Below are 22,837 nucleotides of genomic sequence, written 5' to 3'. Positions count from 1 at the left end.
ATCCCAGCACACAAACCAACACAAGCACAATGCATTTATTTCAGCAGTAGTAACCATCATTTATTGGTAATGCTTTAAAATAAATTAAATACATTAATTAACGGTAATTACAACAGAATGTCTAATGAACTAATTTTTAATTGACGCTAGTTAAGACACTATTTATTACAAATGTTTTAACTAATGTCTCAATTCATTATTATTACAACATTTTTAAGCATTGAAATGTTTGATAATGTTTTAACTAGAGTAAAGTAATATTTATTTGGGACATTTCTTATCCATTTAACAATGTTTATTACTATCAGTAGTGCTATTCTAAAAACACATTTACTTGAGCAGTGCAATTTCTAGTCATGAATGTTCCTCAGTGGTGCTACTTATGTCACTTTTGAGTAAAATTCACACAGAGAAAGGAAGCTAGTTGTGATGTTTAGATATTAAAACACCAGATGCAACCCGTTGAATAGAATGTTAGCTAAAGCCATAGCTATAGCTTACAGAAATGTTTAAAGCAGGTGTTCAATCCCTTTTTCTGGAGAGATACCTTCTTGCGAAACAATCACTGATCTAACCTTATTCCTCCCCACCTGATCCAAATAAGGAATGCTTCCTGCACATATGCATTTTTTTGGCAGAGTATGTTAATTTAGATTTGTAGGTGGAGTTTGCTGTTGATGTGAGCAGTAATTAATGAGTAGTTCAATAATCAGTACACTTTTAAGCCTATGAAATATAAACTACATATTTTGCAGGATAGTTTGAAAAAAAAACAACAACTGTAAAATCTTACAATTGGCTGTGCTGAGCCCCAAATCTTTACATACCCAGGCAACGCTCCAGGTTTTTACACCTTCTTGGAATTATCTTTGCTATATGTTTTTATAATTACTAAATCTGATTTGAAATAAAATTAAGGCAACACCATGGAGTGAAAATGGCACCAGTTAAGGAGTGGTATTTACATATCAAACTTATTAAACGCAGGAAAAATCTGAGAGACTTTGACAAAAGGCAAATTGTAGAAGACAGACGACTGGCTGTGCGTGGAGGAGGACTGAGCATCATTTAGGAGTTGTTCAAAAGAATCGATTCAGCCAAAGTGAATCAGTATTTTCCCATCACTGCAATAAAACGGAGAACCTGACCTGACTCACGTGCGCCCTGTGCTGAGTTTTGTTTGATCTCTCTCTCTCTCTCTCTCTCTCTCTCTCACCCCTCTCTCTCTCACCTTCTCTTTCTCTACCTTTCTCGCTCTTTCTCTCTCTCTCTCACTGCCTTTCTACCTCTCTCAATCTTTTTCTCTCACTCTATCTACCTCTCTCACTCTCTAACTCCACTCTCTCTCTTTCTCTCTCACTCTCTATCTCTTCTCTCTCGCTTTCTCTCTCACACTCTCTCTCCCTCACTCTCTCTCTCTCTTCTCTCTTTCTTTCTCTCTCTCTCTCTCTCTCTCTCTCTCTCTCTCTCCGCCCCTGACTCCACCTCTATCTGGCTGGAGGATAAATCTCAGCTGTTTGGCGGGAGAGGGAGATTTCTCCAGGCTGGTCTGGGTGAAAGGAAGCTACAGCCGTTGTCAGTATGGAGGATTCCCGCTATCCTATCAACGTCCGGATCATCGGCATCATGTACAAAGATAAGAGTAAAGTAAGACCTGCTGCTGCTGAGGGTGCTAGAGCTCACCAATCCTTAAACAGAGTTTAGATACACAGTTCCTGCTAATCACCTGCCTGTTCTTCTCTTCCAGGTGTACATGGCATCAGTGCTGTGGTCAGATAAGACTGAATTGGTGGTCTACAGATCCCTCCAGGACTTCAGGAAGTTTCATGTAAGGCTCATTCATTCATTAAAAGGCTAAAGACTGAGGGTTCTGGGCTGAGTTCTGAATAACTGACTTGTTTCTTTCTTAACTCAACCAAAACAGAGGCATCTGAAGAAGAACATTTCAGTGGAGAACCCTTTTGGGAAAAAAGGAAGAGTTCTACCAAGATTTGCAGGTACAGTAACACCCAGAGGGTGGGAAGAGCAATACAGTTTAATTTTTTTGTTATTTTAGGGATGCACAAAATATTTGACAAACAAAACTATTTGGCCAAAAAGGGCATTTAATGTAAGTATTTAATGTTCAGCCCAGTGAAGAAAAAGACAGAATAGTATATTTCATACAATACTTCTGGATGTTAAAATGTATTACTGGTCAAGTGGGTTAAATTGACCAAGCATGACCAAGCTTGTTGACCAGCATGATCAGCTTTACCAGAAAAAAAACTTTACTAGTCAACCAGCATCACCAACAGCATCAGCATCCTTAATAACCATTTGGCTCCTCTGAGTGTGTTAAAAGGCTGTGGGCTGTGTTTTGACAGGTCGGATGATGAAGGTAAGCCTGCAGAAGAAGACTCCAGCCCGGGCTGTGCACCGTGTGAAGGCCCTGCAGAAATACTGCACTGAACTGCTGAACTGTGACCCCAGCATCACTCAGGCACCCGACCTCATTCGGTTCTTCCAGCCCAAGGAGCACGAGCTGCAGCCGGAGTTTGTACAAAACAGGTAGGCTGAGTTTAACCAAGAAAGTGTCAGAGCTGGATCTTACAGTAAAAGTCTTTTTATTTCAAGAGATCTTGTTTTTTGTGGTCACAAAAAACCTTGTATGTAGATTTTGATGTTTTTCACATTCTGAGTATAGCAGTTGTACATTATGCTGGATGGAGAAATATAAAAGCTTCAACAATACCTTATATAAAGTTTTTTTTACACTGATTCCAATTTATTAGTCAAAATCATTTGGAAGTTAAAGTGCTCAGTGTCACTGTGTCTGCATTGTTATTGGAGAATAATTGTTTAAATAAATTATCACCATCTGTCAGATGATATTTACATCAGCAGATATGTACATGTATATGTGCATGAAGTAGAACCAGAAATTTACCATTTACACATTGAAAACTGAATTAATGACTAAGTCCTGGCAGTCCATGGAATTAAGATTCTAATTGGATCTGCCTCAAAGTCTGACTGTCTCTAGAGGTTCTTATGCAGAATTTGCCTTGTACCCACTTTGTGTGGTGAGAAGTAGTGTATGTGCCTAATCCAGTGAAAATGCCCTTATGCCAAAGAATACAATACAATAAAATACAATAGAAATGCTGGTACTGCAGAGCAGTGCATAATGGCCCACTGTGTACTATGTGTGATTGATATGGTCTTAAAGTATTATCACATTATTTCAGGGTATTTTTGTGATCATGATAGATATGAAACTGTAGTGGAACAAAGTCATATCCATCATCTACAAGTAAAGGAACAGTGGTTAAATTACTACTATCCTTCTCTATGTTTGGTCTAAAATTAGTAAAGCTTGACCTAAAGCTGCAAAAAATACAAGAACCAAAATGAAACCCATGGACAAAACTTTCTGGTTTACAGTTAAGTCGTCCATACAGACCCCACATGGACATGTTATCTGGGTTTTGGCTTGACATATCTGAGCAACAGCAATGCAGTTCAGCATAGAAAGACTGCCATACTTTTACTGTCACTTTCTAAACCCCTAACCTTTTGTTATCCCTCTGTTCTGAGCAGTGTGATGATTTTCCAGTCTGATGACATCCCTAACGGGCAGACAGGAAGCGACTTTAACATCGGACACGTGACTCAGCCGTTTGTCCCCAAAACATATCGCTGTGTGGCTCCGTATGAAACCAAGGACACCAAGAACAGACCCTTTAAAGTTGCTGTGGATGAAACGCTTGACGTGCTCATCAAAGATCAAGCAGGTATGCATAATTTCTGCACGTCATTCAGACTGACAATGTGCGCAGTTGTGATTGTAACTAAAACTGAGTGGAGGATGATCATGCTGCACCTGTCACATTAGTACATACTGTGCTTGTTAACATGCCGAAATAATATCTAAAGGAATTCAGAAGTGTTTAGAAATGAAGCAGAGTGTGCAGCTAACTGGGTCTGTATTTGTGGGTATCTTATCTACAGGCTGGTGGCTGGTGGAGAATGAGGACAAGTGCTTAGCCTGGTTTCCGGCCCCCTACCTGGAGTTGTGTGAGGATGATGAGGAAGAGGATGAGCTGGATATGGCAGTTGCTGAGAGTAAGTCAGAGAGGAGCCTGTTCTCAGTGTATCATACTTTTGAGTTAGTTTAGAATCAGAGTTGTTATGCTAGATCTAAAACCTTGAGTTTTGGATGATACCAAGCCAGATGTTACATTTTCCGAAGCTTTAAAGCTGGTTTTACTTAATGCACTTACCTGAAGATGGCTATTTATACATATTTAAACATAATATTCAATACACAATAATATCTAATATCTAATAATACTACAGTTAGTACTGACCTGGCTGAGAGACAATCTAAAACTGTCAGTATCAATAATGACACAACTTATTGCCGTTGGTATTAGTGTAATTAGTAGTAAAAAATTGATTTGTTTTGTAGTGTGAAATAAAGTCAGCATAGATTAAATACTTCTTTGGTTCTTTATCCTCTAGGATCTCTGTACTGTGCTGTAAGGAGCTACACCTCTAAAACAAAGGACGAGCTATCGGTGACCATCGGCGCCGTGCTGGAGGTGCTGCAGAAGTCTGACAATGGCTGGTGGCTCGCTAGGTAATACAGTATGTCTCTTTTTGCAATTAATGAACCGTGGAATTAGAACAATGTTAAACCACAGCGCCGAGGTGTAGAAAGTGTCTGACTACTATTTGTCACAGGCTGGTTTGGCATCATACCAAAGTCAACTGAGTGTTAGTATTGCATAACAGTATGAGCATGGGATACCCAGTGCCACTGTAACCTACATAATGTAAGTGCTTCATAATGGCTCATGTTATTTTTTTTTTTTTAATGAAGCACTTATTTATTAAACCCCTTATACTTCAGAGTGGATCTGCACATCTAAATTTTAGAAGTTCATAGCAGACACTGAATGATATAGTTTACAATTAATAACTCAAGAAACACACAATCAAAACATTTATGTTTTTTTTTTTATCTGGAAGTAATAAATGTTATTAGAACAATTCACAATACACACATGAACTTAAACATAGCCTTAAATGATCAAGTAAGCTGTTCAGCCCAGCATTGGGAGCTAAAGATGTCAAATTCCTTAGGGGAAACAGCATAATGGCCGAAACAGACCTAAGTACAGTGCAGTACTCAGAGCATTTTCAGAGACATGGCTATGTATAATAATATCTAAGTATATGTGTATGGGGCCTAGTTTTATGCCAGTTGGCAAAATGTTGAAGGTTTGATTCCTTGCAGGGCCATAGTCATCCACAGTGGATTTCTAAAATAATACATGGGCAGAAAAGCTAATAAAGTGACAAAAATTAAAATAACTTACAAAAATGTGAGTTAGCATGTCTGCCCTATAGAGGGAGTTAATAACTGATGTCAAATTCACCAAAGAAGCAGCATAATGGCCGAAATAAACAATAAAAAATTCTGAAACATGCAAAAATGTCGACCTATTTCTATGTTCAGTGCAAGTTTAGTACAAATTAATGTTTAGACACTGAGGAGTGGAATCATATTAAGTGGTATTAAATCAATAATGCAGCTGGCATTAATAAAACCTTTACTACTGTCGGCCCTAATCCTAAAATCTACAACTGTCTGTCTGTCTTCCCAGGTATAACGGAAAGACAGGTTACATTCCATCCATGTACCTGCAGCCGTACACCAGCCCCACCCTCAGCCTGCAGAAGAAGCTCTACAGCTCCACACTCAACCTGTCCACCACACGCACCCTTCTGCAGAATATATCCTTCTCTGCCCAGCCTCAGGAGCACTCATTCAGACTGAAGAGCCTTCACAAGTCACGCTCTGTAGAGGTGCTCTCTGAGCCTCCAGCCCATCCCAGCTCTCAGGTCCAGCACATTGAATCTGACAGCCGAAAGAGCAGCATCAGCGGCATCAGCGATGAGACCAACTTCAGCTTCAGCTCCTCCAGCTCTCTGGGTCTGAGCTTCTCCAGCTCTTCTGAGGGGGAGGAGACCCTGAAACTAGCAAAGAAAGATCCAGAAGTAGAAAGTGGCGACAGTGGCCTTTCTGAGGAGCAGCCCACCAGGCCGAGTAGTGCCGAAGCCAGAAGCTCGTCCAGACTTGGCCCCAGAGTGCCGCCTCGCCCACAGACCCAGGAGATCCTCACCCGCTGCACCACCTATACTCGCAAAGCAGCCTTGGCCAACCAAACTCGCCTGTTCCCTGAGAGATTCGAGATCAAAGCCCAAGATGTTGGAAGAGATTAGATAAGAAGCGTATAGATAAAAAAAAATAACAGCACACTGTTTTAATACTGGACTTCTGTCAGGCTTTAGTTAACTGTTGTCTGGTATTACTGTTGTCTTTATTGTGAAGAGAGCAGATTGTAGGAGGTGAGTAGGGTAATGATACGTTATTGTGATTAATATGTTTAATTTGAGTACATGTTATGAATATTAGGGATGCACCAAACACAATGAAAAAAATTGTCTAAAGGCCGAATAGAGAATGAATAGAGACCTTTTGCATGTTTTTTGCATAATTTGCCACGTTTTTTTCACAACTGATTGAATTATGAAAAAAAAGATGAAGCAATTACAAACCTACTTAACTTTAATATTTATTGAAAACTTTAACTAAAAATTTTAATATCCCAGCAGACAAACCAACCAAGCAAAATACATTTTCTATAGTAGTGAAATTCTGACCATACATTTACTTTGGAAGTGCTAATAAATCTAAATGGTAATTCAGTCATAAATGTACCTAAGCAGTGCTACTTGGGTCACATGTGAATAAAACTAGCAGTTTATTGGCTATTTCCCAGCCAGCTCTGTCCCTCACCCTTTGCTCTGTGTAGACATTGGGACACGGGACATTGTTCTGTATAAATTATTACTGTCTAAATATTACTCCTTATTTGGCCAAACACTAAAAGTGCTTTTTGTCGCTAGTGAGTGCATCCTTAATGCATATTATCAGTATAACATTGAAAAACTTTTATCTAGATCAATTATAGAGAACTTGTACTGTAAACTATAAAAAAGTCAGTGTATAGAAGCTGCCTAAAATGCAACAACTGCAGCACTTTTTATTATTAATATTCGTTTAGATTCTATATTTTTCTTGTCATCTTCCTTAATTTTTTTTTTTCACAAAACTTGAATTAACAGTTATTAAACTCTGTATACTCCATACATTATAGATGTATTAAATGCTTCTGTGTTTTGTCCCTAAACCTTTTTTGCAAACACTGAAAACATTAACCACTATATATTCTGCGTCTTTAGCATGTTTTTAAGTATTGTGATGACATATTTTTACAGTAATCCTTAGCATATCCGTATACATGTGAGATCATTGTTACAGCAGTAGTAATAGCAATAGTGATGTCTGTGCTAATAGCACACTGAAACCTCTACTGGTATAATGTCTGCTGTAATTATAGCAAGGAAGTATCATCTTTCAAGGAAGCTCTTGAAAGTTCTCTATGAATGATTCACACTGTTTCTGGAGATCTGGGGAAGTCTTTTGGTTTTTGGAAAGTAAAGACAGAAGTGGAAATCTAGTTTTATTTGAATTTTGGTTTGAAGTTTGAATTGGTTGTGATAGTAACCAAGAATTTTGATGTATTCCCTTTAAACATAAGATTTTATATACTGTGCACAGCAACTTGTGAACCTACACTAGTTGTATGAGTTGGATTATGGTGACTAATAGTAAATCTGAAAACAAAATCTGCAAAAGTACTATTTTTTCGCCCAACAACCTGCATGTACCTAAGAGATTGTAAGATTCTACAGAAGATTTCACACCAGGCCACTAGGTATTACTGAATTTTCACTTCTATTGTAATAGTTTAATTATGCAGAAACTTTGAAAACTGGGGTGATTTGTCCTTTAGCATTTTACATGTTTTTCTATGGTTACAATTTTCTTTTTTTTTTCTTGTGCTACATGTTCTTGTCTGTATTCCATACTGGAAGTTGTATAATAGTATAGCATGTTTTGCCTATATTACCTTAATAAATATTACTTACTTAATAACTCTTGCTATTTTCTTTTTTGTACAACAAAATGCAACTATGGAAAAATACACAGAAATACACACAATCACCTGTTGACCTCTATGTGTTTAAAATGACTCAAAAAATGTCACAAAATTCATTTATTTTAGTACCTCATTACTAGCTTTAAATTGCCCCCGCTCCAACTATTTTTAAATATTTTATATATATATGTATGTATATTGAAATCAGCTGTCAACTGCCAATTAAACTGAATATTTCATGAACTCTATCTAGGAATTAATTGCTTCCATTGCTGGTGTGTCTATTTAGCTGAATACAGTGGGTACATAAAGTATTCAGACCCCTTTACATTTTTGATCTTTGTTTCATTGCAGCCATTTGCTAAAATCAGAAAAAGTTTTTTAATTTAATTGAATTTATTTTATTTTATATTATTTCTCATTAATGTACACTCAGCACCCCATCTTGACAAAAAATAAACAGAAATGCAGAAATGTTTGCAAATTTATTAAAAACAAAAACTGAAATATCACATGGTCATAAGTATTCAGACCCTTTAGTATAGCCATAAGTCTTCTTGGGAATAATGCAACAATTTTCCCTCTTGAATTTGGGTATATTGGGTATCGGTCATTCTTCCTTGCAGATTCTCTCCAGTTTCGTGAGCTTGGATGGTGAACTTTGGTGAACAGCCATTTTCAGGTCTGGGTTTAGGTCAGGACTCTGGCTGGGCCGGTCAAGAATGGTCACAGTGTTGTTCTGAAGTCACTTCTTTGTTATTTTAGCTGTGTGCTTAGGCTCATTGTCTTGTTGGAAGGGGAACCTTTGGCCCAGTCTGAGGTCCAGAGCACTCTGAAAGGTTTTCTTTCAGGATATCTCTGTACTTGACTGCGTTCATCTTTCCTTCAATTGCACCCAGTCGTCCTGTACCTGCAGCAGTTTCACTGTTGGGATTGTATTGGGCAGGTGATGAGCTGTGCCTGGTTTTCTCCACACATACTGCTTATAATTAATGCCAAAAAGTTCAATTTCATCTCATCAGACCAGAGAATCTAATTTCTCATAGTCTGGAAGTCCTAGTTCCTTCCACTTCATGATTCTCATTTTCTCTGACATGCAATGTGAGGTCCCATATAGACAGGTGTGTACCTTTCCTAATTCAGTCTAATCACTTTAATTAAACAGCTGGACTCCAATGAAGAAGTAGAACCATCTCAAGGAGAATCAGAAGAAGTGGACACCATGTTAAAGAGTTAAAAATGAGTGTCACAGCAAAGGGTCTGAATACTTATGACATTTTGATATTTCACTTTTTCTTTTTTAATAAATTTGCAAAAAAAAAATAATTTGTGATTTTTGTTTCAGTCAAGATAGGGTGCTGAATGTACATTAATAAGAAATAAAATGGCTGCAATGAAAGAAAGAGTGAAAAATATAAAGGGGTGTGAATATTTTCCGTACACACTGTATATTATTTCTAATTTAGGGTTGTAGCTGGACAGGAGAATAAACCACAGTCAGAAAGTCGAGCTGCATTAATGTATGTACACTCTAAGAAATATAAGTACAGATTTGTACTTAAAAGAGTACAAAGCTTGTCGCTGGGGCTGTACCTTATATTAAGGTTCAAAAAAGTACCTTTCAGTGAAAGTCCTTTTTTGTACCCATGGTTTTTGTGCCAGTATAGATTATAAAGATTATAAACATTATCATCAACTAAAAATGGCTCAAAAACTTGATGATACAAAATTGTCTGGCTTTCAAATAAAAAATGTGCAATTTAAATATATACTGTTCATTAGTACAGTGATGCAGAATACTGAATGTACCTTTTGGCTGGTTAAATGGTACAAATCTGTACTTATTGCTGTTAGAAATGACTTTGTACTTCAGAGGGAACAAATCTGACCCTGTAAAGACCAATATTGTACCTTTGAGGGTACAATTATAAAGAATGTACCTTCGAGTACAAAAAAGTACTCATATCGTACCTCTGTTTTTTAGAGTGTATGCATTATTAGCTGTATAATGAAGAGTTTTGCAATGTTCGTCCTGGCATGATGACTCATCTTTTTTTACAGCTTTTCTGGGACGCGTGTGAAACTCTTCTTAAGTGTTTGTGTGTGTGTGTGTGTGTGTGTGTGTGTGTGTGTTTGTGGGAGTATCTGTGTGTTCATTGTTGTTCTTTTCCCGTTTCCAGTGACTCACTGAAGATCTATTTTAAGCTATTGCTTGACTATGTTAGGCAGTTTACGACATTATTATCATTTCATCTGAACTCCCACACTAACTTACTTTCAGTTCTTCTTTCACTCTGTTTTTGTTTCTTTTGGCTATTGTAATCCACCCTGCGGTGAGGAGTGACATGCAGGTGGAGCATAATAAAAACTATAATATGATCTGAGGATGACAAACCAACACTTCCAGTTTTAAAGAATTAACAGATCAAATATATACAGATACATTGTGGAGCAGAAGGCTGGGGAATCAGACAGTTGTCCTACATGCATAGAACAAGATAAGCAAACTGAAGTGCATGGAAATACAGTAGATAATCAGTAGATATTTTGAGCTTTATTTTAGCAATTCTGAGAGATGGAGGTAAATTAACTAAACACATAAAACTGAATAAATGCACTTAATATTTTTAAAATGTAATTAATAGAAAAGCTATATTATTGTGAGTAAACATGCTTTATTATTGCTTAAAATCTCTAAAATAAGAGATGTTTTCCCCTTTAGTTGCATTAAATTATTTACTTACAACAGATATTCCAAAAAAACGTTTGAGAAGCTGTGTAAAATGTAATTAATGTAAATTAAAACAGAATGCAAAGATTTGCAAATTGTATGAAATATTTTTTTTTTTCACTTTGGAACATGGGACACATATCACATGTTGAAAGTGATGTTTAAAAGGTACATTAAAATTAACCATGGCAAAATATAGAAGTGTTCTGTGGTTAGATTTATTTAAAATTTTATAATTTTGAAAGAGCTTTGGCAAAGAGAAAACAAAGTCTTTTCTGGATGATGTTATGGTGATATGGCTTCTTTGTTTAATGACACAGCTTTGAATTGCATGTGTGTATTTCACAGTGAACTGTATTCACAGACAGTAATGATTTATGGAAATTATTTTGAGTCCATGCAGTGATTTCCAGTACAAAATCATCAGCCTGTTTTTAATGAAAATATATATAACTATAAATATATAAAACGATAATGAAAATAATAATAAAATAATAATAATAATAAAATGCGTCTCTGGCCAGGTTTTGTTTACATCCCTCCCCTGTTTCCAGTCGCTTGGCACAACTTTAGTTCCCGCCCGTTCTTGTTTTTTCACCCATTCTTGGGCTCCATATCTCCTTATTTTTTCCCGGTTGTGTCCCAATTCACTAGCCGGGGCAGCGGTAGTGTATTGGGCCGTGACCCTGATGACAATGGGTTTGATAACCCGTGAGGAGCGGTGTGTTTATTTATATATTTTTTCTTTCTTCTTGGGTTTACCTGCTTTGAGATCAACTGTTCTGCAATTGAGTTCAACAACCCTCTGGGCTGGAGAGCTACTAGTCATCGATTTTTTGTGGCCCGCCATGAAATGGCTTAGAAAATATCTGGCCCACGGTTAAACTTAATTGCCGACCCCTGGTCTATGAGATGTGCAAATAATATAATTTTGTTTTTATTTACATCTTAAACTGTCTCCCTAGTTGACATGTACTTGGGATTTTACATGTAAGGTCATGGTTAGAGTTGTAGCAATAATGATGTCAGTGTTTACAGCTCTCTGAATCATGTACTGGTATCATTTCTCCACTAATTATAGATTTCTTGGTGTCGACAGTTGTCTGTCAAAACACCAGACAAGGAAGCAGATCCTTCCTAGAAATCTGTTGAAAGACTGGTGACCGCTGTTAGACAATATGTTTTAATATATGTACGACTTTCCATAGATGAGTCAGTCTGTTACTGGATGTTAAAAGGCGAAGTTCAGCATCCAGATGCAGCACGTCAGCTGGAGAGAATTAGATAATATAGGATTTTACTAAGAGCAGAGCACAAGATGAGTAAAGAAGTCTCCAACAATGCAAAAAATATAATTATAGGACCTACAGGCAGCTGTTACCATGATTAATGTCAAGGTACAGCAATTAGCATCAAAATTAAACTGCACAAGTTTAATTTTTTGGAGGAGTAAGAAGTAGGGATGTATAGGTACACAAGACTCATAGTTTGGTTTACAAAGCCGTATGAACCCAGCGGTTCGGGTATGATTTTATTGGGTTTCCTTCTGTTAATTTATTTTGAACAGACAATAGTGCAACTTACAGAATTTCCCATGTACTGTTATTCATCCATCCTGAGGTAATTAAAACAGTCTACTGCATTAAGCAGTAAAACGAATGAGAAAGTGTCCTCAATATTAAATGTAGGCTTTCAGCTAATCATGCATAATTACATCTAATCAAAAACCTTATTGTGATTAAGAGCAAGTGAAGCAAGTGTCATGTGACTAATCTTGCATGTGCTGACCCAAGTGTCTGCAACAAGTGAGTTTTTCTAAAGCTGACACCTCAAAACTGAATGTCTAGTCTGTACTTTGTAATGCAGTAGGCAATCCGGCAGATAAAATACAAAATTTAACACAAATGAATGTTTAATATAGACTATAAAATGGTTTGCCATGGTTTACCTTAAATGTACTTTATTGAGATTTTAAGTGATAGACCAACACAAAATAGCACATGTGAAGTTGTGAAGTGAAACAAAAATTATACTTGGTTGAAAAAATGGATTAAAATAAAAATCAGAAAAGTGTGACATGCACTGTGAAGTATTCAGCCCCCTTTATTCTGAAACACATAAATAAAATACAGTGCCTTCAAAAGGCTCTTTATTAGTTAATAGAGTCCAGCTATGTGTAAGTGTGTCTCAGTATATACTCAGTATATATAATACACCTGTTCTGTGAAGGCCTCAGTGATTTGTTAGAGAATGCTAGTGAACAAACAGCATCATGAAGACCAAGCAACTCACCAGAAAGGTCAGAGATAAAGTTGTGGAGAAGTTCAAAGCAGGGTTAGGTCCACCCAGACAGATCAAGCAAGGAAAACACTGATCGGAGAAGAGCCCAAAAGGCCCATGGTCACTCTGGAGGAGCTGCAGAAATCCACAGCTCAGGTGGGAGAATCTGTCCACAGGACAACTATAGGTTGTACTCCGAACACACCCTCCCCATTGTGAGACATAGTGGTGGTGCTATGGAGATCTTTTCTGTCAGCAGTTGATGGGAAGATTGATGGAGCTAAATACAGGGCAATCCTGGAAAAAAAACCTGTTGGTGGCTGCAAAAGAATTGAGACTGGGAAAGAGATTATTACACAAAGCTTAGGACAAATTATAAGGATAAACTACTTTGGCATTAGGTAGAGATTGCAGGCATTCTGTCTCAACTTTAGTAAGTTAAGTATAACGATAAAACTCAAATATTGCCATATGCTGTATTACATTTTTGTGTGCTTATGAAAGGTAACAGTACGCAATAAACTAAAAAAAAATCCCTGTGTTTTAAAAATACTAAAATTAAAAATTAAAAAATGTATGTGTACAATTTCATTCAACAAATCCTTTGTACGTTTTTGTTGCTGTATATGACTGTACTTACAATGCATGAGCAGTTGCAACAAACAGTCTTTAAGTCATTATTTCATAACAGCAAGCATACCACAAAAGCTACCTTTAAATGAGAACTCGTTACAAACAATTTTAGGAAGGCTTGTTTTAATTACACAACATGGCAGAGGTCCAAAAACCAGGAGCCCATAGCATTTTATAGCATTTTCTGATTGCAACCTTGTTGCCAAGTGATTACTGCAGTTTCCCAGGTGGAGGCATCTGGTAAACCAAGTTACAAAAATGTTGCTATGCAGTTTCACGTAAATACTATCATGCTAAGCTGGTGCTATGACATAATAGGTAAATGCTCTGTGGTTTCTAGTATTCTAGTCACAATCATTACCACCAGCTGAGCTGTCCTCTGTGGGTGGAAATGCATTCTATAAGGTAATCCTGGTGCACACAAGTCCACAACTTCAAAAATACAATGTCCCATACATCTGGCACCCACTACAAGGCCATGATGAGTTTAATAGTTATAAATATGTTAGTATCATTCCAATTCCACATTATCACTAAAGCCAGAGCGTTAGATGTTCTGCACTGTAGTTTGATTTGATTAAACTCATAATTTGAGCGAATTTCAGCATGAACCTCAAGTGTATTATTGTGATTATACCACAGCTCCAGTATTGCTGTTTATTAAAAGATTTTGAGTTAAAGAGGACAAGAAAATACAATATGTTTAGTTATAAAACTCTGCGAGTTAAAATAGTTCCATTGCTGCTCTGTTTGTAGCTGCGCTGTTTGGCTTGTATGCGCTGCATCTTTGCTAGGTTACCTATATGTGGTGGAGTAATGCATGAAGAGCTTCGGGTACAGTGCATTACCGGCAGATAATGTCACTCATAAAATGCCTCTCAGCCAATTACACTGCAGGATCTTAACTAACTATGGTATAAACTTTTTGTTTTATAAAGAGTTAAGCTCAGTATTATAATTTGCTCTAATTACTTGATTTTACATACAAAACAACTGTATGTAACCAACTAGGGACCTTTCAAGCTGATTTTGTTAAATGTCCTAACGCCTTTAATTTAGGCAAGTTTGTTTTAAGAGTTAATTGAAGACTAGTACATTCCTGTTCTTTTACCGCTGCTACAGCTAAAGGAATTGTGAGTGTCCCTTTGCCTAAACATTTGAAACAAAATAAACAATACAATACCTATTTATTTATTCTAAACCCTAATTTTAAAAAATATATACTTCACTACTTCTACTTAAAGTGTGGTGCTTAAAGAACCCTCAAGTCACTACTCAAGTGACTTTATTTATAGAGCACTTGTAATTTTACTGAAGTCTGAATCTCTAGTACTTTATTCATGTCTGCTAATGAATAACTCTCACAGAAAAATAAGTTTTACCCTACAGTTTCCTTTTATGGTTCATGTTTTAAGGAAATTCCTAGCATGCCTCAAGAGTGCTACTTTAATTGTATGCTGTTACATAAAAGATTATACTTTTTGAAGATGTGTGTATGCGTGTGGTGTGTTTGCAAGTGGATAAAATATTTAATGACTGTTTACTTTCTATACAGAGCAGGAAGTGAATCAGTGTGTGATGGGAAGGGGTGTGTGCTCCATGCAGTAACCAGCATCATAACTATGCAGGGTGGGGATGGGAAATCTTTTCGTTTTTATGTAACTCAGCAACAATGATTTGAGTTGTAAATAATAACTACATAAACCATTTATTTTATGGCATCTAAAATGAAGGCCTGTTCATTTGATGTGTGATAAAAAAAAAATAAAGGCTGTGTTGGATATCAGACATGTATAAGGCACGTGCCATTTCCTGGATCCCTGGTCTTATCATTAAGTTATTTTGTTGTGATAGGATTTATGAGCAAGACAGACCAGTTATGGCCAAAGACAAAGCAAAAAAAAAAAAAAAACTGTGAAAACAATAAAACTGTTACTTTTTATTAGTCCAGACATTTTATTTCATATGAACAAATGCTACTGTTTTCATTTAAAACTAAAATGATTCTACATCTTCTTTATAAACAGTACTACAGTAAGGGTGTGCTTAATTGGTACTTAGTATATTTGAGATGAACAGAATACTTGGATAGGCACTTCCGTTTTTTGGCCAAATGAGTAAAAATACTAAATAATTTAGACCTGAACAATGATTTCATTTATTTCTTTGTGATTGGGCCTCACTCACAAGAGAGCTGACACGGAAAAAAGATCAACTGCAACTGCTTTTTGCACTTAATAAACACAAATTTAACAAAATAAAGCATTTAGCATCACTTATTACACTCAGTTTCAGTTTACTACCCTTTTAATAACTGTTTTCCAGCTAAAAGATACTAGCCACACAGGGCAAGATAAGGATCATTCGCTAGCTGAGGTAGCTAGCATTCTTAGCCTTGGCTTCTGTTTGAAATATCTAGCTGCATTTCTCTGTGTGTCAATTTCACTCAAACATGACTTGAGTGGCACTGCAGAGGTACATTATGGACTGGAATAACACTGCTTAAGCCTACACATAAATAAACAACTTTTTTTTTTTATTAATATTAATATCAGCATATACCACATTAGATGACCATCAACTGACTTTGAATGGTGTTGTTTCCCTGCAATTATTATTCTTGTTTTTTTTTTTCTTATCTCCCCAAGACAATAAAATAGCCTTAATAAACTCTGACTTTGAAAGAACAGCTTCCACTCCGCTCCTGCAGATAAAGGATCCTGGGCCTTTTACTGCTTTTTATGGCATGTTTTTTTATTTTAATGAAGTGGATGTGTGTGCTAAAGCATGTGCAGCTTCATGTTGTTTGTGTTTCTCTAGTACTACATAAAAACACAACATGCAGAAAGAAAAGGTATCACCTGCAGGTGATAAGTGTGCGGTGGTAAACAGGACAAGCTATTATCTTAAAAGTAAAGGTACCTTTCAAAAAACCTTGTCTGGTTTCATAATTACCTTTTTGTTAAAGTAGTATGCATTTTTCACACACGTTTTACAAAATACTAATGAAATGAATACTAATAAAAAAAATGTCATCACCTGTTTACAGTGGTGGCAACAGGCAGTGCAACATCAAAACACAAATATATTCATCAGGAAAAAAAAACAGTGTGTGAATGGCTGCTAAATAAGCAGTAGTTCCTTCATGAAATGCTGGCATATTGGTAGAGCACAGTAAGGAGCAACACCAGGAGGTAAGCAACGCTCCACTATTTGAACTGTTACGACCAAAACTGACAAGCCAATCTACAAGTCAATAGTTTGAACACACATTAAATTTTGTGGGTTTTTTTTTTTCATTTAAATGTATTTCGTAGATTAATTTGAAAGTCATCTAAACTATGAAACTTTGAAAATATAATAATTACTTAGTGAACAAAATAGTGTTAAACAAACCAGAATATGTTTTATTTTACAGCTTTATGAGGTAGAGTCACCTGGAATGGCTTTCAGTTAACAGAGTTAATTACTTGAGTTTATTTCCCTCTCAATGTGTTTAATGGCATCAGTTGTGTTGTGAAGTGATAAAGTTAACAACCCTATTTGAGTAATGTTCACTATTCAACAAAGTAAATAAAATAGTCAATCTAAAAAATGTCAAGAACTCTGAACATACCAGCTTCAGAAACCAGAAGTTAACAGCACCCCAGATAAAAGGGCAACTAAATGAGCATTTTCGTTTGTTTACCATTTTTTGTTAAATTATTACAGGATTCCTTGTGTGTTTCTTCATGGTCTGGATGGCTTCAGTATTCATTAGTATTTATTTATCAGAAATAAAAAGAAAAAATATATATATATATATATTGTTTTTAAGAATAAACTTGAACTTTCAACAGCTTCTAGCTTGTACACATTGAGAATGAATACATTAATTTGAGACAGAAAACACTGTTTCGTTTCCTAAGAAACAAAAGATTTCTGGCTAATCTGGATTATTTTTGAAGGTATTTAGCATTTAGCATTACGCTAATCTGTTTTCATAAGGAAAATATTAGATGTCAGGTTTGAAATTTGGCATATTTGAAAATATATAGATAGAAATTGAAAGAGTTTATTACATTATTATGTTTCATTTCCACATAACATGGGTCACATTACTTTACATCAGGCAACCTACAGAAAATGCTGTAGGAACACTGTTCCCCAAAGCCATTCAGAGCTGCGGCCTCCACAGAATAGAGCCTGTTAGCCTCTAGAGCCGGCAGCCATTGAAAAGCTGAGCGGTAACCAATAGCAACACTTTTGCACTTTTGTCCACTGAGTAAAACCTGGATAATACTGTACCAGGCCTCTGTGGGTCGGCGGCTGGTTGTTGTCAGGTTGTCAGGTGCTAGCCACATTTGTCACATTTGTGCTAGAAAGGAAAAGAAGGAAAGAAAATGGAAATGTGGAATAGATTTCTGAATCATCCAGGGTCAAATGGTCTTATCTGGACATGTTTAAGCTGTGTGTTGTTGGGATGGAAGCACCTGTTATGGGCACAGTAACATTTAGCATGTATCACTGCACAACTGCCTGTGATCTTCTAACACTGGACGCCTGAGATATGGTAAGTTGATGACTTTGTAATGTGACTAAAAGCTTTTAGAGTTAGTGAAAGATTTGTGTTTTGTTCATTTTTGGTGGTAGATTATTTTTAAACAGTCCACAGTATTCTTTTGTGTTTTTTATAGAGCGATAAAGTGCTAACTAATGAGCAAGCTACCTATCTAATGCTTCTGTTTTTTTTTTACTTTAGAGTTTAAAACTATTATGAGTTTGTCAATAGCAAGTCAATAGCATGTTAAAACTTATTGTATGGTAGTTGTTATGTGTGGTTAATTTGTGTTCAAAATGATTAGGCACTTGTCTGTTATTATGGTTAGTAATAGACCTGTTCATATTTACATCCAGCTAGCCTAACCTTAGCATTAGCATAACATTAGCCTTCCTTCAGTTTGATGTGTTTGGCATTAGTAACACAAAATTGATTCCCTGGTCTAAGAATTAGTCTTAAAAGTCCTATCCAGACAGGATTAGTTTCTCAGGAAGTCCTGCAGTAATGTTCTCTTTTCGGGTGGGTCCTCTGTGATTTTATTCCCGTCCGGAACGAACATGTATGTGTTTTTTTTTTTCAGATGATCTCAGAGAAAATTACAGTCTGTTTTTTTGCTGAACTTTTATTTTATTATTAGGAGGAGCTACTGAACGCGATATTATGTACCGAGAAAGCCAAAAAACTAACTGATCCTCCTGTTTTTTCAATTGCAGAGTTTTATCACTGAGTAGAAGTTTGATAAATTTTTCACAGAGTTCCCCCCCCTAGTACCTAATCCCGTCCGTATAGGGCTTAAATCAACACATTTCACATTGCTGACCTGAGGCTAACTCTCTTATGCTAACCATTCACTTGATGACTTTGAAAAAAACTCTTAATAGACTCTTTTAATAGACTAAAGTGTGACACCCTCTCACATCTAAAGTCAAGTCAAGGACTTTTTTTTTAGTCACAGGTTAAGATTTTGCAAAGATTGAGGATCTTGCAGGGTTACTATTGGCAAGACTGCAACTAGATTCTTTCTGAGATTATTTTATTATTATTTTATTATTATTATTATTATTATAAATAAGGAAGACAGGTCAGAGAGACACTTGTGCTCAGTCCACAGCTCCACAAGTTTCTTCCTTTTTTCTACACTCCAGGAGAATAGTGGTTTCCAAGCCATCGACGGACACTCATCCATGTCCAGTTCCACAAATGCTCCGCACATGCCTTGTGGCTTCCTGTCTCTCCTATTGTTTGTTAACATTGTTCACATAACTATTTGCGTGAGCTCTGTAAGTCTCAAAACTTACAATAATAATAAACACGGTTGATTTTATCTGTATGTAAAAAAAGACTGAATTAAATAATTAACAATTAAACTAACAATTAACCTCTGTTTCGGTCGGTTGTGTTTTTTAGAGTGGTGGCTATGAAGTGGAGCTGTTTGTGGACACCCCTGACCATGATCTGATCTGTATCATCTGCAGAGGTGTTCTACGCTGCCCTGTACGCGTGGCCTGTAACCACATATTCTGTAAGAGGTGTATTTTACAGTGGATGAGGAGGTATGAGAATCGCCATGATTTACACCTTTAAGAACAGCAATGCATTTACAGCGTGTGATCACTGTGTGATGTTTTTTTTTTTCTTCTGAATGGCCTGTCTTTATTTAATCCAGACAGGAAACATGCCCGTGCTGCAGGAAGGCTATCAGTCAGAGCCTCATGTTCATTATGTTCAAGCTGAGCAAATCCATCAGCCGTTTACTTATCAAGGTAAGCAGAAAGTGAATAATAACACTAAATGTGTAAAATTATGTATATACACTGATCAGCCATGACGTTACTGTCAAACAGTGGAATCTACATATTAGGCAGCAACTGAACAGTCAGCTCAAGTCTTCAATTTGATGTGGTAGAGTGCTTTTTTGTATATATCTTCTGCAAACTTAAGTAGATTTAAGATTGTTTTTTAAACACCTTTTTAATACACTTGAAGTATATTCTAAATGTACTACTTCACATATTGATGCACATATTGTGTACACCTTAATTACACTGAAAAAAACTACACCTAAGTGCAGTATTTTAAGCATATATTTTCTACACTACGTATAACACAATGCATAATTTGAAGCATATTGCTTAAAAATACATTTAATGGAAATACAGAGAAAGTTTATTTAATGTGTGTTTTCATTGAGGATATTAAATATAAAATGCACTTTTAATATTCTTTACTTAATGTAAATATACTTTTAATGCTCTTAAGTATACTTCCTTTTCAAAAGGGGATAATATGGTTCAATTGTATATTGCTACTATTGTTCACTAATTATTTTTATTTTAATCCAGAGACTTTAATGTGTTTAGATTGTAAAACTGGTATGATTTAAATGGCATTGGACTATTGGACTACAATTACAGACTTCTAGTGACTTAAAACTGGCCCCCTCAGTTGTACCAGTTTCTATTATCATGATTTCTAGTGTACCAACACACTAGAACCACTAGATGTCATTAAATTATACTGTCTGATACATGCTATGGTTTTGCATTTAATAATGCCATTAATGTAACTAATAATTGTAAATGTAACATGTGCCCTCTTTATGCATATTTTGCCTATGCACAAAAATGTTTTTTTTAACTTACTGCCCAGTAAAATGCTACAGATTCAGAAATTTTGTGACACTTGTCTATTCATTGTTTTATTATTATTATTTTATTTTATTTTATTTTTTTGCAGTGTCGGAATGAACAGCAGGGCTGCAGAGCAAACTACCCCCTGTCAGATGAGTACCTCCACAGCTCAGTGTGTCCTTTTGAATGGCTGCTGTGTCCTCATCCGGGCTGTGGAGAGCGGGTGCTGAGGAAGGATGCCCAGGAGCACGAGCGCACCTGTGGCCACTGGAGGCAGCTGTGTCCAATGGGCTGCGGAGTGCTGCTGAACCGGCACAGCCAGGCCCGGCACAACTGCTACAGAGAGCTGCAGCAGCGCTATGAGGCTCAGAAGCAGAGGCAGCGCACCATCGCCGCTGCACTGCGCAGGAAGATGCTGCGCATGCAGAGCAGCATGAACCACATGAGGAGGCAGATAGGCCTGATCTGTGAAAGCCTGGAGCTCAGCCAGGGCCCCGAGGGGCCAAGTGAGGACCCCGGAGAAGGAACCAGCACTGGGACTGGCTCTAGGGCCAACTACAGCTCCAGCAACTCCAGATCCACTTCCACCTCTACCTCCACCTCTACTTCCACCTCTACTTCCACCTCTAGCAGTAGCTCCTGAGGTGGACGTGCTCTTTTTAAAGTTTGAGATCTGTGTTTTCAGTAGTTTAAAGCCAGTTCCTAGTGTTTGTTGGAATTGGAATTCTTCTACAGCTGTGTCAAATAACTGATTTTCAGAATATGAAACTATTCGTGTTGAGAACACCTGTCTAAAATAATATTTAAAAAAAAACATTTATATGTGTAACAGAGCTGCAAACGAGTTCATTAAAAATTTAAAAATCTATAGATTGTGTTTGATGAAAAGACCTCCATTTAATCGTACCCCAACTACGATTAATGAACAGCTCAAGTTGCCCAGTGTTTGAATACTTTTTCATGTTGCTGCCATTACAGGGTGAAGTTAAGTGACTAAACATTTGGTTTTGTCTTTTTATATGCCCAGCCCTATATTCTGAGCTGGTTAACATCAGGAATGGCTTGTATTTGAAAAATCTTAATGCAGATAACAGAACACAAAATTACCAGATTTGGGGAAACAAGCTTAAAATGTTTGTACTCAAATCCACATTCCCAAAAACTACTTAAACAATGAGCCTAGTAATATATTAAATAATATATTAACCATGAATGGTTCAAATTTGCTGTGCTCTAATGATGATGGTCTCGTAAATTAATCAAATGGCAAATAAGTAAACATTGCTGAATGCTAGGATCATTGTTAAAAACTGCATTAGTGGCTTTTAAGCACTTCATGTTCAGATATCCAGTAGGTGTCAATAAAGTATTGTGAAATGAAATCAGCTGTGAACAGGGAACCCTGACTGTTTTATACTCTCAACTTGTGCAGTTGCATGCAAAAGTTTTTTCACCCCTGGAAAAAAAATAAAATAAAACTGATTTTCAAATGGTATAGAGATAAATTCATAACGTTATGTGTTGTAAGAGGAACATCAGACCAACCCTGGTGTATTCTGGATACAAAGCCTGTCAGCTGATGAAGTAATAATATATCCCTGTGTGTACCCTTAAGTAGATTATTTGTCTTTCAAATTACTATTTATATCAATTTCATGTCCAAGTAATGTATGAAAAAATAGATTAACAGTATTTTATTATCATTTTATACTTTTTTACAGGCATGTATTTTTTATATTGAATAATAAAGAAAACATTTGATAAAAACTTTTCTGTCTTGCTTAAATGAAACACTTCAAAATGTTTTGATCTCCACATTTGTTGATTCACTTAACTACAAGAATGCTTTTCTCCTTAAGGCGATTTCTAAACACAAGTTTCAACACAAGTTTAGACCTCGTACTTGGCCAGAACAGACCTGGTAAGTTCAGCTCACGAGTGCAGACTCCAGAGAACTGCGTATTTG

At 36.5% G+C, this 22,837-nt stretch overlaps 2 protein-coding genes across 2 annotated transcripts; both read left to right on the top strand.

Moving 5' to 3' along the window:
- The first annotated feature begins 1,514 nt into the window (after positions 1–1,514).
- noxo1b (NADPH oxidase organizer 1b) lies at positions 1,515–6,483 on the top strand. The gene is made up of 8 exons (XM_007251203.4): positions 1,515–1,647; positions 1,748–1,828; positions 1,925–1,997; positions 2,367–2,550; positions 3,583–3,776; positions 3,994–4,107; positions 4,507–4,624; positions 5,655–6,483. The coding sequence occupies exons 1-8, from the start codon at positions 1,582–1,584 to the stop codon at positions 6,271–6,273; spliced, it is 1,449 nt and encodes a 482-aa protein (XP_007251265.3). The 5' UTR covers positions 1,515–1,581; the 3' UTR covers positions 6,274–6,483.
- An 11,412-nt stretch (positions 6,484–17,895) lies between these two features.
- Positions 17,896–22,583, top strand: rnf151 (ring finger protein 151). The gene is made up of 4 exons (XM_049464874.1): positions 17,896–18,253; positions 19,649–19,794; positions 19,908–20,004; positions 20,978–22,583. The coding sequence occupies exons 1-4, from the start codon at positions 18,251–18,253 to the stop codon at positions 21,512–21,514; spliced, it is 783 nt and encodes a 260-aa protein (XP_049320831.1). The 5' UTR covers positions 17,896–18,250; the 3' UTR covers positions 21,515–22,583.
- Positions 22,584–22,837: the final 254 nt, after the last annotated feature.

The sequence above is a fragment of the Astyanax mexicanus genome, chromosome 15, assembly GCF_023375975.1.
Source record: "Astyanax mexicanus isolate ESR-SI-001 chromosome 15, AstMex3_surface, whole genome shotgun sequence".
Lineage (NCBI taxonomy): Eukaryota > Metazoa > Chordata > Actinopteri > Characiformes > Acestrorhamphidae > Astyanax > Astyanax mexicanus.
Note: the sequence above shows the minus strand (reverse complement) of the source record. Positions and strands in the feature narration are given on the sequence as shown.

Bases quoted from the DNA above. Each gene is read 5' to 3' on its own strand.
- noxo1b (XM_007251203.4), top strand. From the start codon at position 1,582: ATGGAGGATTCCCGCTATCCTATCAACGTCCGGATCATCGGCATCATG. The intron at 1,829-1,924 runs GTAAGGCTCATT...CAACCAAAACAG, and splicing joins AGGACTTCAGGAAGTTTCAT to AGGCATCTGAAGAAGAACAT. The intron at 4,625-5,654 runs GTAATACAGTAT...CTGTCTTCCCAG, and splicing joins AATGGCTGGTGGCTCGCTAG to GTATAACGGAAAGACAGGTT.
- rnf151 (XM_049464874.1), top strand. The intron at 19,795-19,907 runs GTATGAGAATCG...TATTTAATCCAG, and splicing joins ATTTTACAGTGGATGAGGAG to ACAGGAAACATGCCCGTGCT. The intron at 20,005-20,977 runs GTAAGCAGAAAG...ATTTTTTTGCAG, and splicing joins TCAGCCGTTTACTTATCAAG to TGTCGGAATGAACAGCAGGG.